The 21020-nt window shown below is 40.0% G+C and overlaps 1 protein-coding gene across 7 annotated transcripts in view; it reads right to left on the minus strand.

Moving 5' to 3' along the window:
• LOC149417127 (uncharacterized) overlaps positions 1-21020 on the minus strand; it is a 95937-nt gene that overhangs the window by 68860 nt on the left and 6057 nt on the right. For all 7 annotated transcript variants that reach the window (XM_089641235.1, XM_089641233.1, XM_089641232.1 and 4 more), the window contains exons 4-5: positions 16237-16389; positions 13896-13945 (exon numbers count right to left, since the gene is read on the minus strand). In XM_089641235.1, the coding sequence (XP_089497361.1) occupies positions 13896-13945; positions 16237-16389 (203 nt within the window). The remainder of the gene's footprint in view (positions 1-13895; positions 13946-16236; positions 16390-21020) is intronic.

Genomic DNA, 21020 nt, shown 5'->3' on the forward strand with positions numbered 1-21020 from the left:
TTCCTGTCCAAGTAGGAGCCGCACACGTCGCAGTGGAAGAGCAACTCGGAATGGGAATCTAACAAGTGCGAAGTGAGCAAGTCTGAATCTCGGTATGAGCGATAGCAGTAAGAGCATTTGAATGGGTTGGGCGTGACCACTTCCTCGGAATGTTTCGAGAGTCTGGGGGGTTTGGGCGTGCGCGAGGTAAAGGAAAGTTTCTTGCGTTTTGTCGACTGTTCAGTGGAGTCTGGACGCGCGGGTCTTCCGAGCAGTAATCTGGAAGAAAGGATGCCAATCACACTATGCGCTCTTTCTGGTATAACAATGTTCTACATCAAGATGATCTACAGTAAGCACGGATTGCCAACCAACCAACTACCACAATAGTTCAAATAACAATGGCCAGCCTCTCTGCGACTGCCGGTATTTTGCATGCAGTAAACATATCAACTAATAACAAGCTGAACCGGCTCAGCTTTATTATCTTTAGGTGAACCGGGTAAAGGATTATTGATAGAAAATGGAATTTTTTTTCAAAAATACTAATTATTTATTCACAAAAAGGAATGATGTTTTGTATCAATGTTTTTACACAATTAAAACTCAATAATTGTTTGTTTATCTATCATAAAAAATACTCTACATACAAATAATTGATATGTGACCTAATGCAAAAGCCACTCATGTTATAAAAAGCATTTCGATCCCGTGACAATTTTTAAGATGAACTTTTAAGTTTTTCTTGTGGCGGAAGCCTTTATCACATTGGGAGCAAGTGTACGGTCGCTCTTCCACATGAATCTTCATGTGCTGGTTCAAGTGAGACTTGATTGGGAAGGCCTTCCCGCACAGCTGACAAGCGAAGGGCCGCTCCCCGGTGTGCGTCACCATGTGGTAATTGAGGAGGGATTGGATCTTGAACTTGCGAGCGCAGTGTGCGCACTTGAAAGGGAAGTGGTCAGAGTGGATGCGACTATGCACAAACAGTGTCGATCTCTGCTTGAAGCTCTTGCCGCACTGGGGACACGTGTGTGGTCGCTCTCCCGTGTGCGTGCGGCGGTGCTCGGCCAGGTTAGTGCTGGTGCCAAATTTGTGTCCGCACACCTCGCAGCCGTAGTTCTTGATGCGCTCGTGAGTCAGCTTCACGTGCACCTTGAGCATGGGTGCCAGGCGAAAGCTCTTACCGCAGAGATGGCAGATGAACTTCTTCTCCCCCGTGTGGATGCTCATGTGGCTGATGTAATAATTCACTCGAGTCAATTCTTTGCCACATATTTCGCATCTGTAAAACACCGCCCCGTCGTGAATGACTTTGACCTTTTCTATGGCTTTGTAGTCTAAATATCTGCGTTCACCTTTCCTCACGCTGTCTTCAGGATCTGGTGCAGGTTTAGAATCTTCATAATCTTTCAAGTCGTGTTTGTTGTTCATAGAATGAATGTGTCGCAGGTGGTTTTTTAAAAAGCCTAGAAGCCTAAATTTGCGGCCACAAATGTGACACGGGAACAGCTTCTGGCCAGAATGTATGGTCTTGTGAGTCACAAAGCTATATGCGCTGGTCAAATACTGATTGCAAATTTTGCACTGATATCGAACCTTTCCTTTGACTTTTACTTTAGCAGTATTCAGTTCTAGTCTGGTTTGTTTGTCATAAGTGCGGCGACTGCTTCGTTTGAATAGATTATTTAGGTCATCGTGCTGGTCTCGAGTGTGGCTCTCCAGGCCGTCCTTGTCTTCAGCCACAAAGGTGCAGCGAGTGCACGGGTATTGGAGGTCTGTATCAGTGCCTGCGCCTGTTATAAACTTGGAGAGCGGTTCATTATCTTCATGATCATCATCATGACTAAAATGATCTGCACCATCGCAGGGGCCTTCATCCTGTTTAAGTACCATGTCTCTCAAAGAATCACCCGTGGGCTTGTCTTCCCACTCGGTGTTCAGGGAGAGGGAGTTGCCATTGGGGGGAAACAAACCTCGGTCCGTTAACAAGTTATCACAGTTTTGGAAAGAGGAAGCGTGGGGCCTGTGGACAATAGAGCCGGGTTCAAGTTTAACATCGGCGCCGAGGGAAGGGGAGGCGGCGGGGGCGCCGTGGACTCGGTTGAATGAGCGAAATGACAGGCGGTACCTGCAACAAATTGCTCTATTACACCGCTTCCCCTTTTCATCCTAACATTTAAATACTTATTTTAATTTTGTACCAATTTCGAAATCATCTAAGATCCAACAAGAAACTGCCTTTTGGATAGTCTATATCAGGATACCTATTTTTCATAAGTGCAAGACATAAGTTTTATAGTTATGCTCAAGAAAACAACATCTTTAAAAATATTAAAATTTATTCCAAAATATGTAGAACAAAATCAAAACTTATTTGCTAATAACATATCAACCAGTCAATTGTTAACATTCCAATAACACACTGTTTGACCAGAGTTGCCAAATAATAATGTCTTCATCCCCGCAGTAGAGGGTTCATAATAATAAATTGCAAATAACTCAAATATATAAAACTATTTTTTATAAAATGTATGTATATTTAATAAAATATATTGATTAAAAAAAGTGGCAGGCACTTTCAAAAACTATGTGTTAAAAAACAGAGCTATTTATATAATTGCATACTTCGGAGAGTAGGGAACTTAAAAGGATGGGGAAGAATGTTACCAAGTTAGCAAACGGAACAGTTCACATTTTGTGGCAGTTCTTCAAGTGAACATTGAGATTGTTGCGGTAACGAAAGGCCTTGTCGCACACTCTACACGGATAGGGCCTGATCTCCAGGTGGCACTTCCTGTGCTGGTTCAAGTGGCAGCGTGCCGGGAACGCCTTCCCACAGAAGTCGCACGAGAAGGGGGTCTCGCCAGTGTGCTTGATCATGTGGTAGTTGAGCTGCGACTGGATGCGGAACTTGGCCTCGCACTGCGCGCATTTGAAGGGAAAGTAGTCCGTGTGGCTGCGGTTGTGGATGTATAAGGCCGACTTCTGCTTGAAGCGCTTGCCGCACTTGGAACACACGTAGGGCCGCTCGCCCGTGTGGATGTGCTGGTGCTCCAGCAGGTTGTTCTTGGTACCGAACTTGCGCGGACACACATCGCAGCTGAAGTCCTTGATGTTCTCATGCGTGACGCGCATGTGCACGCGCAGCATGGTCACTAGACGGAAGCTGCGCCCGCAGTGGTGGCAGATGAACTTCTTTTCCCCCGTGTGTACAGTAATGTGATTGAGATAATATCTCACCCGGGATAATTTCTTGTCGCAGATCTCGCACTGGTAAAACACTTCTCCGTTAATAAGCACTTTAACCTTTTCAATGGCGTTGTAATCAAAGAACTTGCGTCCTCCCGTTTTAGCGTCTTCTAATTGTTTATCTTCCGCTGACTCGGACTTGGGGTGGGCTTTCAGATAATTTAACAGTTCTTGTTTATTTTCGATGGAATGAATTTTCTTCATATGGTTCTTAAGATATCCCAGGATCCTGAATTTGCGACCACAAATCTCGCAAGGGAACAATTTCTCAGAATGTATGATCTTATGCCGCAGGAAGTTGTTTGCTCTGGGGAAGGTTTTGTTACAGACATGGCACTGGTACTGGATCTTTCCTCCTACCTTAACCTTCACCAGTTCCAGCTCGGCTTTGGTCTCCTTGTCGTGTATACGAGGCGCTCTTCGTTTCGCAACTTTATACTTTTTGGAGCTTTTATGACACCTCGAAACGTGTTCTTTTAGTTTAGCGACAATCTCTTGCAGCAAGACATATTGTTTACCAAAGTCTTCATTTTCTGATTTGACTTCTGCCTCGACAGGATTGAGGTTAGACTGATCATCATCATCGACATCATCACCGACATCAGTATTATCATCATCAGTATTGTCATCATCAGTATTATTGTCAACATTGTCAACATTATCAACATCCTCCTCCTCCTCCTCATCGTCTTTATCATTGTGACAGTAATCATAAGCCTGCGCCGGAAACAAGGTTTCGTCCATAAAAAAATGGTCATTTTGGAAAGTGGTAGCATTGTGCCTTTGGACATTAGAATCGGGTTCAAGTTTAACATCAGCGCCGAGGGGAGGGGGGGCGGTGGCGGGGGCACCGCCCTGGGCTCGGTGGAATGAGCGAAATGACAGGCTGTACCTGCAACAAATTGCTCTATTACACCGCATCGCCTTATAAAGATGTATTGTATTTATTACCTAAAGTTTTGGGATATTGTCGGGCACTTTCAATAGTTGGGTCCGATATAAGATTGTGTTTTTTGTTTTTTTATATCTGGAGGATTGCCTGTGATTATTATTTGCACAAGGGAGGTATCGGTTGCTTTTAAATTTTATAATAGTTTTTTGGGGATCTCTTAGATATTCAAAAGAATGGCTCGTCAAAAATATTAATTTATTAATATAATAATATCAATACACGTTTCTTAACAGGGCTGTTAAAATAACAAGTTCAAATCATGTTTCCATATAGTCTTATAAAACGTTAACCCAAAACCACTAGCTTTTATGTAATAATATGTATTAATGTAATCAGAGATTAATAGTCCATCTTGTGACAGTTCTTGAGGTGCACTTTGAGGTTGCTGGTGTGGCGGAAAGCCTTGCCGCAGAGCGTGCAGGGATACGGGCGCACTTCCGTGTGGATGCGCATGTGGTGGTTGAGGTGGCACTTGAGTGGGAAGGCCCTCCCGCAGACGTCGCACGAGTACGGTTTCTCGCCCGTGTGCTTGATCATGTGATAGTTCAGCTGCGACTGGATCCTGAACTTGGCCTCACACTGCACGCACTTGAAGGGGAAGTAGTCCGTGTGCGTCCTGTTGTGAATGTACAAAGCCGATTTCTGCTTGAAACACTTGCCGCATTTGGCACAGATGTGGGGTCGTTCTCCCGAGTGAATCCTTCTGTGTTCAATCAGGTTGTTCTTGGTGCCAAACTTCTGCTGACAAACGTCGCAGCTGAAGTTCTTGATGTTCTCGTGTGTGACGCGTAGATGTACTCGCAGCATAGTGTTGAGACGGAAGCGCCTCCCACAAAGATGGCAGACAAACCTCTTTTCTCCCGTGTGCACGGAAATGTGGTTCAGATAATAACTGACCCTGGATAGTTTCATGTCACATATTTTGCACTGATAAAATATTTCCCCATTGATCATCACTTTGACCTTATCAATTGCTTTGTAGTCAAAGTACTTGCGTCCCGTTTTGGGTTGGTCTGTCTGTTTGCTCGGGACCAACTCGGATTTGGGATGTGAGCGTTGATATTCCACCACGTCTTGGCTGTTTCTCAAGGAATGTATCTTTCTGAGGTGGTTCTTTAAGTAGCCGTGCACCCTGAACTTGCGGCCGCAGATCTCGCAGGGATAGAGCTTGGAAGAGTGCACCGTCTTGTGTATCAAGTAGCGGTTGGTCCGGGGGAAGAATCTGTCGCAGATAGGGCACTGGTATTGTACCTTCCCGTCCACCGTGACTCTGACCTTCTCCAGCTCCTGCGTGGTAGGAGCATCGTAGATACGAGGCATTCTCTTTTTGTTTTTCCATAACTTGGAACTGTATTTGTGGCATTTGGCTACGTGTTCTTGCAATTTGGCTACAATACTCTTTAAAGACATATATTGCTTTTTGAAATGCGTGCATTCAGGTTTGTCAGGTTCTGGGTTCTCGGGCTGGATAACGTTAGATAGGACATCCTCACCATCATGGTAAAAGGCCTGCGAGGGGAACAAGGCGTCGTCTATGAAATAGTTATGATTGGGGAAAGCCGGGGTGTGGTGCCGCAGGGCAAGAGATTCCGGTTCAACTTTAACATCCGTGTAATGGCGGTCAGCGGCGAGGGGAGACGGGGGCACCTCGGTGTCCCTTAGAGTTCGGTTGAATGAGCGAAATGAGAGGCTGTACCTGCAACAAATTGCTCTATTACACCGAGTCCCCTTACAATTGTATTTATTTGTCAATGTGTTATTAAGATTTGGTTTATTTAAGGACAATTTCATGGTTAAGAGATAAAGCCGACGCTTTTGTCCAATATATTTATGTCATTACAAATGAAGCCTTTTCGACTATCCAATCAACATTAGAAGACTGGCAAATACTTGTTTACGTAGGACTATTCCGAAATATAGAGATCTTTATGACAACCATTACCCATTCAATAAAAACACAAATGATTTATATGTAAATGCATTTAATGCAACAATAATAATGTAATCAATCCTATATAATGGGGAAATCAATCTTTTGACAAGAACGGGAGTGTACTTTAAAATTCCTAAGATGGCGATAAGACTTGCTGCACTTGGAGCAGGTGTGGGGCCGCACGTCCGAGTGTGTGTGCATGTGTCGCCGCAGGTAGCACTTGACAGGGAAGCCTTTGTTGCACAAGTGGCACGTGAAGGGCGTTGCCCCCGTATGGCTCATCATGTGGTACTTGAATTTGGAGCGGCAGCGGAACTTGGAGCTGCACTGCGAGCACTGGAAGGGGAAGTAGTCTGTGTGGGTGCGCATGTGGTGATACAGGGCGGGCCGTTGCTTGAACCTCTTCCCGCATTCGAGGCAGACAAAAGGCTTCTCCCCCGAGTGCAGGCGGAGGTGTTCTAGCAGCGTGTTCTTTGCAGCAAACTTCTTGTCACATTTATCACATGCAAACTTCTTGATCATTTCATGAGTTACTTTGACGTGGGTCCTTAGCATTGAGTTTAAACGGAATCTCCGACCGCAGACGTCGCAAATGTAGCGTTTCTCCCCACTGTGTTTGGTCATGTGGTCCAGGTAGTAAGTGACTCTTGCCACTTTGATGCTGCACACGTTGCACTGATAATACATTTCTCCGTCTATGAAGACCTTGGCCTTCTCCGTTGCGTTATAATCGAAATATTTCCTACCTTCCTTTTTAACTTTGAAATGATTTATTCCGGCGGGGTTGGCCTCACCACTTTTACTTTCCACGCCGTGGAACTTTTCCAAGTGCCTCTGTAAATATTCTGCCAGTCTAAATTTACGGCCGCAAATCTCACATGCTAACAGCTTCTCAGAATGTATAACAATGTGCTTTAAAAATCGATTTGGGTACGGAAAAGATTTATTACAGGTTTCGCATTGATAACGAATTTTTCCTTTCATATTAACTTTAACATTTTCAAGGACTGCTATAGTTTGAGGATCATATACAGTTCTTTTTTCCGTGCGTTTATGACGGTTTGAGACATGTTCTTGAAGTTTGGCAATGACTTGTTGCAGCGAGGAATATTGATTTTGGAAGTGCTGACTGTCGGATTTGTCTTCAGTCTCATCGGGTAGAGAGTTGGACAAGCAGTCATCATCATCGGTATTGGAGAAGTTAAAGGCTTGGGCGGGAAGCAAGTAAGGGGCGGAAGTAGAGTGCTGTGCCTGAACACTGGAATCAGGTTCAAGTTTAACATCAGCGCTGTGGGGAGAAGGGGCTTGGTGGGTGGCGGCCCCACAAGCTCGGCGCTCTGAGCGCAATGAGAGGCGAGACCTGCAACAAATTGCTCTATTACACCGCATCGCCATATAAATCAAAGAATATACTGTCATTACGACAAGGTCTTACTTATTTACACGTTTTATTCGTTTACAGACTATTTATTTATTATTCAATAATATGTATGACAAATTGCACTAAAACATACTTCAGACAACTACAATGTTGGTGGTTCACCATACATGGAATATTTTCACAAACTATTAAAAGTTAATTTTTCTAATTCTGATGTGTAATTTTTGTATTTATAATTATTGGTTTTGAAAACGATCAAAATCCTCACACTCCTAAATGGTTAAAACTGGCTACAACGTCATTATGACGTAGAACACTAATGGCTGGTACTCTTATCAGCCATTACTGTTCTACAGCCCTCCGGCTGTCATCGATGTTGGCCGGCGTTAAGTCAACAACATCTCATTTTGGCAGCAAGTCAAAAATGGCAAATTTTAAAGAGTTTTATTTGATTTATTTATCAACATAAAAATTAATTATAACCTCTCTTTTCACCAGCCCACCTCTTCCCAAAGGTGGATTGTTGAATGAACAAACTGGTGTGGCTGGCTCTAGCCAGAATCTCATTGTTAGATATGTGTCCATTTAGTAAAAGATATAGTGTCTCTAAGGAGTAGTAATTGGTCATGCCCAGGATATAAACAGATGGGTAATATCCGTAGAGATGCAAAAGTGAGCTCTTTCAGTGCACGAAATATACGTTAGCTCATGTGGGGCCCAGATGATTGAATTTGAATTCGATACAATCAACACTATGTGTGTTGTGAAACCAATACGAATATGAAGAACAAAAGTGAACTCTTTCATTGCACAAAATTAATGTTAGCTCATATGGGGCACAAATGATTGAATTTGTCTCCGATACAATCATCACTACGTGTGTTGTGAAACGAATATGAAGAACGCAAGTGAACTCTTTCAAAGCACAAAATGAATGTTAGCTCGTGTGGGGCACAGATGATTGAATTTGACTCCGATACAATCAACCTATGTGTGTTGTGAAACCAATACGAATATGAAGAACCTAAAAACCAGGTTGGTTAGGTAAAATATTTTATTAAATGCACAATCTCAGTGCAAACAACGCGGGTAAGGATCAGTAAAATAACTTTTACTACTGCTCATTGTATAACATGCAGCAAAAACATTAAACAATGCATTCCAGTCAGGATATAAAGTAAAGCATGCTTTATATTTTTTGTTTGATATTAAAATAAAGTTTTAAGGTGACCTTTATTTGGAATACTATCCTCATTTGAAGGATCCTGTGAGGTGTACGGCAATTACATAAGGTGTACGTGGGGTCAATCTTAGAGCAATTATTTAGCTATTTGATTCATACGACCGTGGTGCGGTCGTGTCCAATTCAATCATCACCGTCTCATTTTCAACTAAGTGTGCAAGCCAATGAATCATGGTAAAGGAACAAACCAACTATGGAGCCAACCATACATAACATCTGCTGCAGAGAGCTGCAGCATTATTATAATAAAGAATGTACGTGTTTTATTTGTATTTGCCGTAGGAATTATAAGTGCACTTACAGTGATTTGTCAATAAACTAATCCCCAGTAATAGAATCTACAGGCAACTTGTATTCTATTATCACAAGTAGTCTATTTTACAATTAGGCCAGCTGCGTAATGTCTTTGGTCTGTGATTATAACCAACCAAAAACAATATTTAGATTTTACAAGTGTCTTTGTTGGCACGGGTAGGGAGGCATGTGGTATAGATCAACTTGTACAGGATGGCAAAGCCCGTGTGCTACTGAATCCGGTGACAGAAATTTTTCTTGGCCGTAGGTATTCGTTTATGGCACGTTTATATGTGGTCAAGTCCCTTTAAATATTTCAGATAGATAAACTAACTGCTACGAATGTAGCAACACTTAATTACTACAAGATTCAATGTAATCTGTCAAATATGCAGGCAATGATATACTGCCTTAGCAAGCGACAATCCCACAGAGCCACATTTCAGAAGACTCCTAGAATGAAGTCCTCTATTACACTGCATCGTATGGTATGGGGCTGGCAAGTTCACAGGAAGGACAGAAACCAACTCATCAGACTGACGGTGTTTGTTCAACTACGCTTTGTTTATCAATTCAGTTCATTATGATATTGGATATTACGACTGTTGGGATTTTCAGCAAAGAACTACTGGGCTACTAGTTAAAAAATATATGCTTAAAACGATTTATTTACATATAACACCAAAAAAAATTACATGAATTCATTTGATCAATTATCGGTAAAATCTTATAGAAGATTAAACCAATTTTCTACTACAATGCTTCAATGATTTAAATTTCCTAGTTTCAAATAGAAGTAAAGAATGCTGGAACCACTACGACACGGGAGTCTCCGGAGGGTGGGTGTGCGTCCTCCTTCTGTGATTTCGGAGATACCTCTTCTGACGGAAGGAAACGCCGCAATCGGTGCACGAGAAGGGCTTATCGTCAGAGTGAATTGTTTGGTGCATTTTGAGTTCATGGCGCACACGAAATGCCTGGGAGCATACGTCGCAGACGTACGGCTTTTCCCCAGTGTGCAAGTAAGTGTGATGTGTCAGCTGCGCCCGGAATCGGTACTTGGCATCGCAGCTGGTACATGCAAAGGGGAAATGATCCGTGTGTGTTTTGGTGTGAATGTGAAGAGAGGCGCTCTGTTTGAAGCATTTCCCGCACTGGGAGCAGACATAGGGCCGCTCGCCCGTGTGTATCCGCATGTGCTGCGCCATGTTCTGGCGGGTGGTGAACTTGATAGGGCAGACCGTGCACGAGTGGTTCTTGATCTTCTGGTGGGTCTCGCGCACGTGTCGCCGCAGCCCGGCCGTGATGCGGAATTGCTTGCCGCACAGGTGGCAAACGCACGGCTTCTCCCCAGAATGAATGCGCTGGTGGAGGATGTACGAGTGCGGGGCGTGAAGCTGACGCGAACACACGGGACATTTGTATACTTTTCGTCCGTCAATTACTATTTTTACCTCTTCTAAAGTTTCTTTCAATGACTTTGATGCTATTTTTTTCCCTCGTTTCCGCACCGCTTTGGACTCGGCTATGTTTTCTGAAGGCTCACTTTTAACATCCGAGTCATTAGGGATTTCAGGATAATCGAGATCTATCTTACTGGAGAATGAATCGGAAGAATTTTCTTCTTGTTTTATTTCAAAAGGAACTGTGCCCTCGTCTTTAATGTCTTGTTCCTCAAGTCCATTCGCATCAAGGTGTAAATTATTCAACCTCACTGAGCCTTTGGGAAGAAGAGTTTTATCATCTTGGTCGGATTCCCTTTCTCGATTTGGCTTACTGGATGGACATGATCGGGTTTCCCTGGAAGAATGGATGGGAGCTTTCCGCCTCCTCTTTATGCCTACAGTCCCGGTACGGAGAGGGCCACGGAGCTTGTGAGCCTTCTGAGCTTGTTGGAACGAATGAAAGGAAAGGTGACAATACGCGGACCTGCAACAGACAGGGCACTATTACACTCTGCCCTCACTTTTTACTCAAGTCCTTCATTTACACATAAATAGCCATTGTGACAACCCATGAATCGATTAACTATATTCCCGCTCCTTTTCTTTCATGAGATTTGGCATGTTGCTCGGTGATGGTTTTTCTTTCACGGCCGTACGGTGGAGTTGCTGGGGCGGATAGCTTTAGGACACAAAGCACAATGGTACAAGCGGGCCTGAAGACCCGGCTATACGGCGGCAAAGGTTCACTCACGCTGGCTAGTGGACACAACACTTCTTCCCTTCGCACATGTCATGCTCCACCTGCTCATGCAGAGGCGTACAACTCTTGAACATTTTATAGCAAGTCTTGCAGTCATAAAGCCAAGGTTGCCCAGGGCACCACTCTATGTCTAGTTGATTTACATACAAATAGCAAATATTTTGAATATCAGCTACTTAAAGGATGGGATCCTATGCATGATCCAATGTAATCAACATAGAATGCAGTACACAATTTACTTCTGCACAAAATGCACCCTGACTCACTGTTTACAAAATGAATGCTACGAACCAGTTTATTATTTTCAGTACACCTAATACCAACGGGCATACCCTGCAGATGTGCGTGTCTTATAAATGAACAGAGAAGAGCTAAAAGATATTCGCTTCGTCCAGAGAGAGCGTGGTTTAGTTCGATACGAAGAATAAGCTTATGGCTTATGTATAAAGGAGTGACAGATTGGGCAGAAATAAATGGTGGCAGTTGGAAACATTCCCATCAGATTAGCATGCGCTGAACGTGACACTGACTGATCTGTCTTTAGCCAGTGTTAGAACAGCGCCCTCTGCCTGGGAATACCGGCAACCACAAATAAACAAAGCCTGAACTGGCGTTCAATCAAAACCTCCCATCCCTTGTCAAGTTCATAAGTATTGCCGAGGAACTTTCACGAAATCTTCCTTCTCTTGTGCGCTGGACGCTCCGTGTCTAATGTCACAAGTGGAAGCCTCCAGCTACATATATATATACACGCAGATTTCCAACGAGACATTTAATAATCGGGAAGTGAACGTAACAATAATAGTGAAATGATACAAAGCTCGATTCAATCTCCAGAAAAGACAGGTACATAGTAAATTAGCATTCCAAAAATCAAAATAAATATCAGTTTCATTCAAATAGGCATACAAAACATAAAGCAACTCGGTTCAATATTTATTATTGGTGAAACTATTATTACACAAGTTCATTTTGTAAACAAAGCACACAAATTTAAGATAACTTTATTACTTAACAAAGCCTTTGAGTGGCAAAACGTTTGTCACGCGTACAAATAGTTTAAAAAAAAAATCTATGTAACAAAAATAAATATTTTTCACTCAAAAATAAAATTCTAAAAAATATGTAGATTTGAATGTATTTCTCCAAATATAACCTGACTCTAGATCCAAAGAATAAATAAAATATTTTTCTTTTTAACTTTTGACTACATAGCAAATAATGGATTATTGATGGACAGCACGGGTAAGACCAAGTGAGGGATCCATCCACATTACTGGATGACTATGTAATGTAAAATAGTGGAACAAAATAAACACCAGATATTAAATATTCAACCGAAAAGTTCAGAAACAAAAAAATTCGAGTAAGCACTTCACACATCAGTATATTTTAGTTCAGCATATTTGCATGTCTCAAGTCACAATAATATAATAGCAATAATGAATTCCAGAATTTGGTTTATGGAAGTTTGCAAAGGCCGCCAAAACTAATGAGATATGCATGACGTCATACATACCTCGGCTTTTTCCCTTAACAGTAAGGTCAATCTCACTCGGGTTGGTATGATATCAACAAATCCCAATTTAAGGTTAAACGCAACGCTCGTTGTATTCTACGTGTTCACAGATGGCGTTAATTAATTAATTTTGTTTAAATACGCTTTTGCAAGGTATTGCTTTACAATATTAAGACAAATCATTTGTTTGCGCCCGTATATACGCAATATGAATATGAATCAATAGTTTTGTTCGTTTAAAGACTTAATTCTTTCGAGAAAGGCACACAAATACAATATTTTACCGATGATTCAATCCAATATTGTATTTGTATGCCTTTCTCGATAGAATTGAGTTTTTATATGGACAAAACTATTTATTCATATTCATATTGCGTATATGAGGGCGCAAACAAATAATTTGTCTTAATACTGTAAAGCAATACCTTGCAAAAGCGTATTAAAATTAATTAATTAACGCCATCTGCGAACACGTAGAATACAACGAGCGTTGCGTTTAACCTTAACAAGATTCAAAAATAGTTAATTTTTTAGAAATAATTTGTATACCACAGTCAGTGTAAACCCACCCGTCAACCAATCATAGGTTGTGTACGTCTTTTAATTGGATAGTTCTCACGTAATCTGTAAAAACCCAGTATAAATAAAATCTAAGTATAATAAATAATATACAATAAAACATATATTCAGAATCAACGTTTGTTGATCTACATGAACTTTGTTTTTTGCTTTTTCTTTACATATTCAATATTATTAAATTTATAAAAAACTTATTCAGTAATTATTTTTAAACAAGTTCTGCTGTGTAACTTATTATAACGCGTGACAGCTGTTTCGCCCTCTGAAGGCATTATCAAACTGATAATGCCCAAATAATAATTACACAGCAGAACTTGTTTAAAAATTAACTGTTTTTTGGAAATTTAAAATATTACATATTATTAAATATATAAAAGAAAAACCAAAAATTTAAATGGAGTTCAACAGATTAAACTTAAAACAATAAAAAAAAAGTTTTTTAAGTTATATATGGCATTTTCAGTCAAGTTCCTTTCCTTATTGCTTTAGAAAAAGTTAATTGAATACTTGAGGTGAAATTCTTACAAGAATGAAATAAATAATAAAAAGATGACAAACCTTTCTTTGTTGTTCTGCGAAGCGTCCCCTAGTTTAGATTGGTTTGCGTCCTGAGAGGAAAGAGACAAATGCGTTAATTACAGGTCGCACATTACATTCTAGTATAAAACAACTATTTACTAATCCTTTTGAATGGTTATTCTTCAAGTAGCAACCAACATGTTCTAACAGAAATAATAATGTTACTCGACAATTCTAATATCTTGGTTACTACAGTCTAGGGCTTTTAATCCTGGTACATTTTAATGTTTTGAAAGTTAAGACGCCACCTAAATAAGATGTATATATAGACCTGTCCAAGGTTTTTAACATTAAATGACCATCATACTTTAGTGGCGATTTTCCCACGCACAGCATTAATTATAAATTATATTGATGTATTGATTATAAATCCTTGTAGGATTTTTCTAGATTTACTCAAATGCTGCGTTTCAAATTCGAAATTCCCCATTTCATAATATGTATTTGTCTGTTCTTATTCTTTAAGAGATTTTGGAATTAAGTTCATGATTAATAGTTCTATCGAACTTTTCTCCTAGACAGATTTAAATCGGCTTCCTCTACAATTTCAATGTCTAATTCTGACACAGAGAAAGACATCTTTTCTTCCACGATTTCAAGATGTCAGCAACTGTCCGTTGTCTTCATCTTACGGTAAGGATTTAGGTTTAGATGTTCTTGTAGGGAACATCTAAAACTCCTAGATGAATTGCATGTTGGAAACAAAGAGGATTAACAGCTCGTCTGCCTGAACAATACCGATGTAGTGATGACACAACACTAAATATGATATGTTATTCAGGCTTCAATAAAACTTTCCTTACTTCTAAGAAACCGCGCAATATATATATACATATATATATACACGAAAAATATTTTTAGGAAAACATTTTTTTAAGATAATCTCTGGAACTATACATAATCCACCTATTTTGAAAGAGATTAACTTATATGTCCCAGACAAGTATACTCGTGGAAGGTCCCATACCCTTTTTTATGCTCCAAAAGCGAGGACTTCTGCCTATCAGAACGCCCCAGTCAACAGAGCGACTGAACTGCTCAACGAGTCTGCATTGACCATCGACATTTTTAACGTAACCTACAGGCAGTTTAACAATTATCTTTTGACGTATGTCACAAAGTAGTGAAACTGACCTTTTTATGTGTTTTGCTATACTTTTTGTCTAATTTGTAATCTTCTCCATAATGTATTGGTGAATAACCGTTTTACGGAGAACATGAAAAATAAATAAATAAATAAATAATAAATAATACACCAAAATCTTTATGGCCTGTATCCCAAGATCTCAAGAATATTATAAACGACATGCAGCTGGTAAAAAAAACAGATTTTTCCCACGGTTGAGAAATCAACAAAAATTCTAACTAAGACAAGTGCAGCACCGGGATTACAGTGCCAACAAAGGTCCGGAATTCCCGGGATCCCGGTTCTATAGATCTCCGGATTGAAATACATCCACTCATGTGGTCAATACCTTTAACATTTTGTTACTTGTGTCAGACATTTTGAAAAAATGCATTTGCTTTAGATCAATGCTAGGAAGAAAAACAGTCAACAGAGGAGACAGGATATAAAACCGACAGTTACAGCAACCGTTTGGTTTTGAATGAGCTAGTTCCAGAAGAATTCCAGTTTTGACAATTCAAGAATTCAACAAAGATTGGTGACGTAATCTGTAACGTATACAGATTGTGCACCTTTAACATTTTGTTACTTGTGTCAGACATTTTGAAAAAATGCATTTGCTTTAGATCAATGCTAGGAAGAAAAACAGTCAACAGAGGAGACAGGATATAAAACCGACAGTTACAGCAACCGTTTGGTTTTGAATGAGCTAGTTCCAGAAGAATTCCAGTTTTGACAATTCAAGAATTCAACAAAGATTGGTGACGTAATCTGTAACGTATACAGATTGTGCACCTTTAACATTTTGTTACTTGTGTCAGACATTTTGAAAAAATGCATTTGCTTTAGATCAATGCTAGGAAGAAAAACAGTCAACAGAGGAGACAGGATATAAAACCGACAGTTACAGCAACCGTTTGGTTTTGAATGAGCTAGTTCCAGAAGAATTCCAGTTTTGACAATTCAAGAATTCAACAAAGATTGGTGACGTAATCTGTAACGTATACAGATTGTGCGCAACAAGTTGTTTATGCGTGAATAAACAGCTAGAGTAATTAATCACAGAATTGGCAATGTCTTCCAGTTGTTTTTTGTTAGGAGTTATAAAGGGTCCTGATGATTGGTTAATTAAAAAGGATAAGTAGTTAGATAGATTGGTAACGGGAGAGAAATAAAGGGGAGAGGTGGCAGTACCTTAGTGAAGGTCTTTTTGGACTGTCCTAGTTGCACGCGCGCCGTGAGCGTGATATTGGCTTGCTTGCAGCAGTCCACCAGGTCGTGGAAGGCGAGCAGTGTGCTGGCGCATTGGTAGCACACATGGTCGGGGTAATCATCACTGGAGTTCACCTGCAACAAACAATCCCATTATGTTTATTTATCCAACAGCTTAAATCCACTATTACCTAACACTGTGTCCCACAAAGAGTGTAGCACACTTGGATTAACATTAGAGTTAGGGTCCAGTTGTTTTGCACCAATTCAAATGGCCATTCAGCGCCCATTAAATGCTGATTCTACATACCGTGCTTTACCCATGTACAATTACAGACAGGGGAGCGGGAGCTCTTGTGAGGTATCACATTATTTATTTGTTTCATGTTAGAAATGTGTGAAAAAAAAACAAAATGGCGCTGAATGTGTGCAAAACAACTGGGCCTAAGAGATTATATTATAGTGCAATCTAATGGATGAAGCATGCGCACTTGAAGTGAAATAACACAAAACTACGATATTTAAATGTTACATTATTATTAAATAGGTTAAACTAATCGGCATTCAAGAAGTCATTACCCTTCATGTATTTTATTTAGTCACTGTTACCCTTAATAATAATAACAACATTTTTTTATTGTGGAGCACTAAACCAAGTGAGGAATCGAATACACCACGCCTGGGTGGGACCCAAACGCGATCCCAACTCAACCACTGACCATATAACTGATTCCCTTGCCTTGAAGCATCGGGTGGATTGTGTGGTGGATTGGTGTATTTATTGTGGAGCACTAAACCAAGTGAGGAATCGAATACACCACGCCTGGGTGGGACCCAAACGCGATCCCAACTCAACCACTGACCATATAACTGATTCCCTTGCCTTGAAGCATCGGGTGGATTGTGTGGTGGATTGGTGTATTTATTGTGGAGCACTAAACCAAGTGAGGAATCGAATACACCACGCCTGGGTGGGACCCAAACGCGATCCCAACTCAACCACTGACCATATAACTGATTCCCTTGCCTTGAAGCATCGGGTGGATTGTGTGGTGGATTGGTGTATTTATTGTGGAGCACTAAACCAAGTGAGGAATCGAATACACCACGCCTGGGTGGGACCCAAACGCGATCCCAACTCAACCACTGACCATATAACTGATTCCCTTGCCTTGAAGCATCGGGTGGATTGTGTGGTGGATTGGTGTATTTATTGTGGAGCACTAAACCAAGTGAGGAATCGAATACACCACGCCTGGGTGGGACCCAAACGCGATCCCAACTCAACCACTGACCATATAACTGATTCCCTTGCCTTGAAGCATCGGGTGGATTGTGTGGTGGATTGGTGTATTTATTGTGGAGCACTAAACCAAGTGAGGAATCGAATACACCACGCCTGGGTGGGACCCAAACGCGATCCCAACTCAACCACTGACCATATAACTGATTCCCTTGCCTTGAAGCATCGGGTGGATTGGTGTATTTTTACAAATATTTTGATGAAGTTAGAGCGACATATTCTTGTGAACAAGTTGGGTATTAAGGGCACTTTATTAATTTGGATTAACAGTTACCTCAGTAAAAAGAAAACTTTGTGTTTCATTTGCCGAAAAGCTAACATTTATTCTATATGTAAATTAAACTAACTAACCATCACGCCATTTCTACGCAGGGGTAGGCAGAGAGGACGGACCGCCAAACAACTCTATTATTCTGACTCTTGACATGGCCCGACTCGAGTATCTGATTCACTGTTTCCTCCATTCGCATTTGCATCATATATCCTCCTTACACTGCTTACGTAAATTAAATATTCAATAAAGCTATAAAAATGCTTGGTTTCATATGTATAACTGCAAGTGACTTAAGTAACTAGAATGCTTGAAAACACTGTAAACTTCTTTAGTAACAAGTCAGGTAGAGTATGATTCACTTATTTGGTCTCCAATCTATAATACATTCCAACAACATAGAAAGGGTAGAGCACTAATTTAAGTTGAATATTCCAATTCAAGACATTAACTATATCCTTCTGATGAAACAACTCAATGTGATTACGCTGGCAGAGAGGTGGATTATTTCTGACCTTGTTCTATTAAATAAAATTATTACTGATTGTATTGACATTATATTAAATGATATAAGAATTTAAAATCCAGAAACCAATTTGTTTCGGTAAATGGACATAATTCGAAAAAATTCTCAGCAAAATCTGGAATTCCTCAAGGGTCTACCCTCGGACCGCTGTTATTTCTAATACTAAAAAATGACATCCAAAACTATGTTAAGAATAGTAAATGTCTATTGTTTGCAGATGACCTTAAAATTGTAATGGAAATAAGCTCCCAACAAGATTGTCTTAAAATGCAAGCTGATCTGGATGCACTATCTGAATGGTCGTTGATAAACAAATTAGATTTCAATACAAAAAAATGTGTCACCATGTCTTACACTCGTTCTCTAAACATATAAGATAAAGGGCGAAACACTATCACGTGTAAATTCCGTAAAGGATCTCGGTGTCGTCTTTGATCCCCAACTGAAATTCTCTGGCCATATATCGCAGCTCACTCAGTCTTGCTACAAACTTCTTGGGTTCTTCATTAGGACATGCAAGCAGTTCAATAACCAAGATGCTATGTTAACATTGTTCGATGGCATACTGAGAAGCAAGCTGGAGTTTTGCGAGCGATGTTTGGGCACCGTACCACCAGAAGTACATTGATAGAGCAAATCCAGAAGAAATTCCTCAGGTATGTCTATATGCGGACGCATGGAACCTATCCTAGGTTCATGCACCATATCGACTTACTTGAGGAAACTAATTCTGTGAGTCTGGAAACTAGGCGGAAAGCAAGTCTAGCTATTATGTCTTTCAAAATTTGGAACAATTTTATCGATAGCCCATTCCTCTTGGGATGCTATGATTTATATGTACCAGACCACTACAGCCAAAGTCGATACCATGACTTATTCAGTACCAAAAGGCAAAACCGACGTCCTGGCAAAGCATAGCATGACGAGGGGAGTGGTGCTGTTGAATGAACTAGCAAAGAATTTGGATGTAAGTGACTGTTCTCTAAATGACCTAAAACAATTATTGAAAAGTCGCTGATAAGATGTAAAATTGTACTGTAACTGTTGTACAATAAAAAAAATATGTACCGACCAGCAACACGAGACAAAGGGCTACCATCTTTTTGGGAATGTTGTAGACATGTAGTGATTAAAAGAAATGTTCATAATTACTTTTCCGAATTGTATGAGTTTACCTCTCCGTGGTGAAAATACATCTTTTCCTATGTTTTTAATATACGTTTAGTTTTTGTTTTTATCTATATATTTTTTTTAAATACTTTTATATTTGTTTATAATTTACACAATTTCTGAATACTTGAATGGGTCGTTAGGTCTGAAAAAAAAACGAATAATTGGGAATTATTCTCGAAGTAGTAACAAATTAATGGGCGGTATAGCGGGGCGGTTAGCTGCCCGGCGATTACGATTATAATTTTATTTTATTAATTAATAAATTTTCTATAATGATTTAAAATGAGCCATTTTCGATTTGCCACGAAAACGACATGTTTATTTTTATTTGTGAATTTGACGGTGTTGACGTTGATGCTGGGCAACATTGGTGAAGGCCGTCTTACCAGAAATTGGCAGTTTCTATCTCATAATGATGTTGTAGCCAGTTGGAACTGTTTCGGAATGTGTGGTTATAGATTGTTTTTGAAATCAATAATTTAAAAAAATATATTTTTTAAATTTAATCAATTTTATATTTTAAATTCCATCAATGTTAATGAAGACGACGGGGCTAAGCTCAATAGTTCTTGGTATCCAGTAATTGACGGCTACACCAAAACTAAATGCAGAAAACCACTTTAAATCGTACTGTAATACCAGGCCCTAAAGGATTAGAGCTGGCAAAACGGTATTGCATCTACATACATAAGCACACACTTCACCATAATCCGCCCTGATGACGGACACTGTTATTCTGTCTGAAAGTTTGGCTAAAGAAGGATGTACACCACAGACATATGAATATTAATAGACTAGAAATTAAGAGTGACCCCTCACTCTACTGTTGTAAAATCAACTGTTGAAGAACGAAGAGGGTAAAGCTGACTGTGATTCGTCAATAAATCAATCTGATAGTATATAGGCATCTCGCCTTATAATATCACCATTTAGTTCTTAAAAGTAAAATCTGCTTTTGAATGGACATTTTTACATGGGAGTGCAAATTACTCGCCACGTTATGAACAAATTTGCGAAGTCCAAATTCGGCAAAAAAAAACTTCTATTTTCAGAGTCGAATATTTAGTTAAGACACTTTTATAAATGTTCATAATTTACTTCCCAGTAACAACGATGCGCACACTTGAGAATCGCTACATTCAACCAATGTTGGAGGGTTGTCACAACCGCTCTGTACCTATTAATAATAAAATATTGAAATCTTTATAAAATATATAACATTTCACTTTTAAGAAGATAATAGAAAAGTAAAACAACTAAAAAAACAAATTAAATTATATACACACAGCTTTTACCAGCGATTCCTAAGAGTATTTGGAGTAAAAATTTGGACATCATTTTGCCTTCCGATGACACTTTTTCAATTAAAAACAAAAAACATGATTTTCTATCACACATCGCCACTCGGTATAACCTAGCGCATTACGTGATATGCACTCCTTCTCGTTCCAGCAGTACCGTACATACGAAACAAGCGCGTACCTAAGACGTGG

The sequence above is a fragment of the Hesperophylax consimilis genome, chromosome 16 (genome assembly GCF_061612785.1).
Source record: "Hesperophylax consimilis isolate HC1 chromosome 16, BYU_Hcon_1.0, whole genome shotgun sequence".
Lineage (NCBI taxonomy): Eukaryota > Metazoa > Arthropoda > Insecta > Trichoptera > Limnephilidae > Hesperophylax > Hesperophylax consimilis.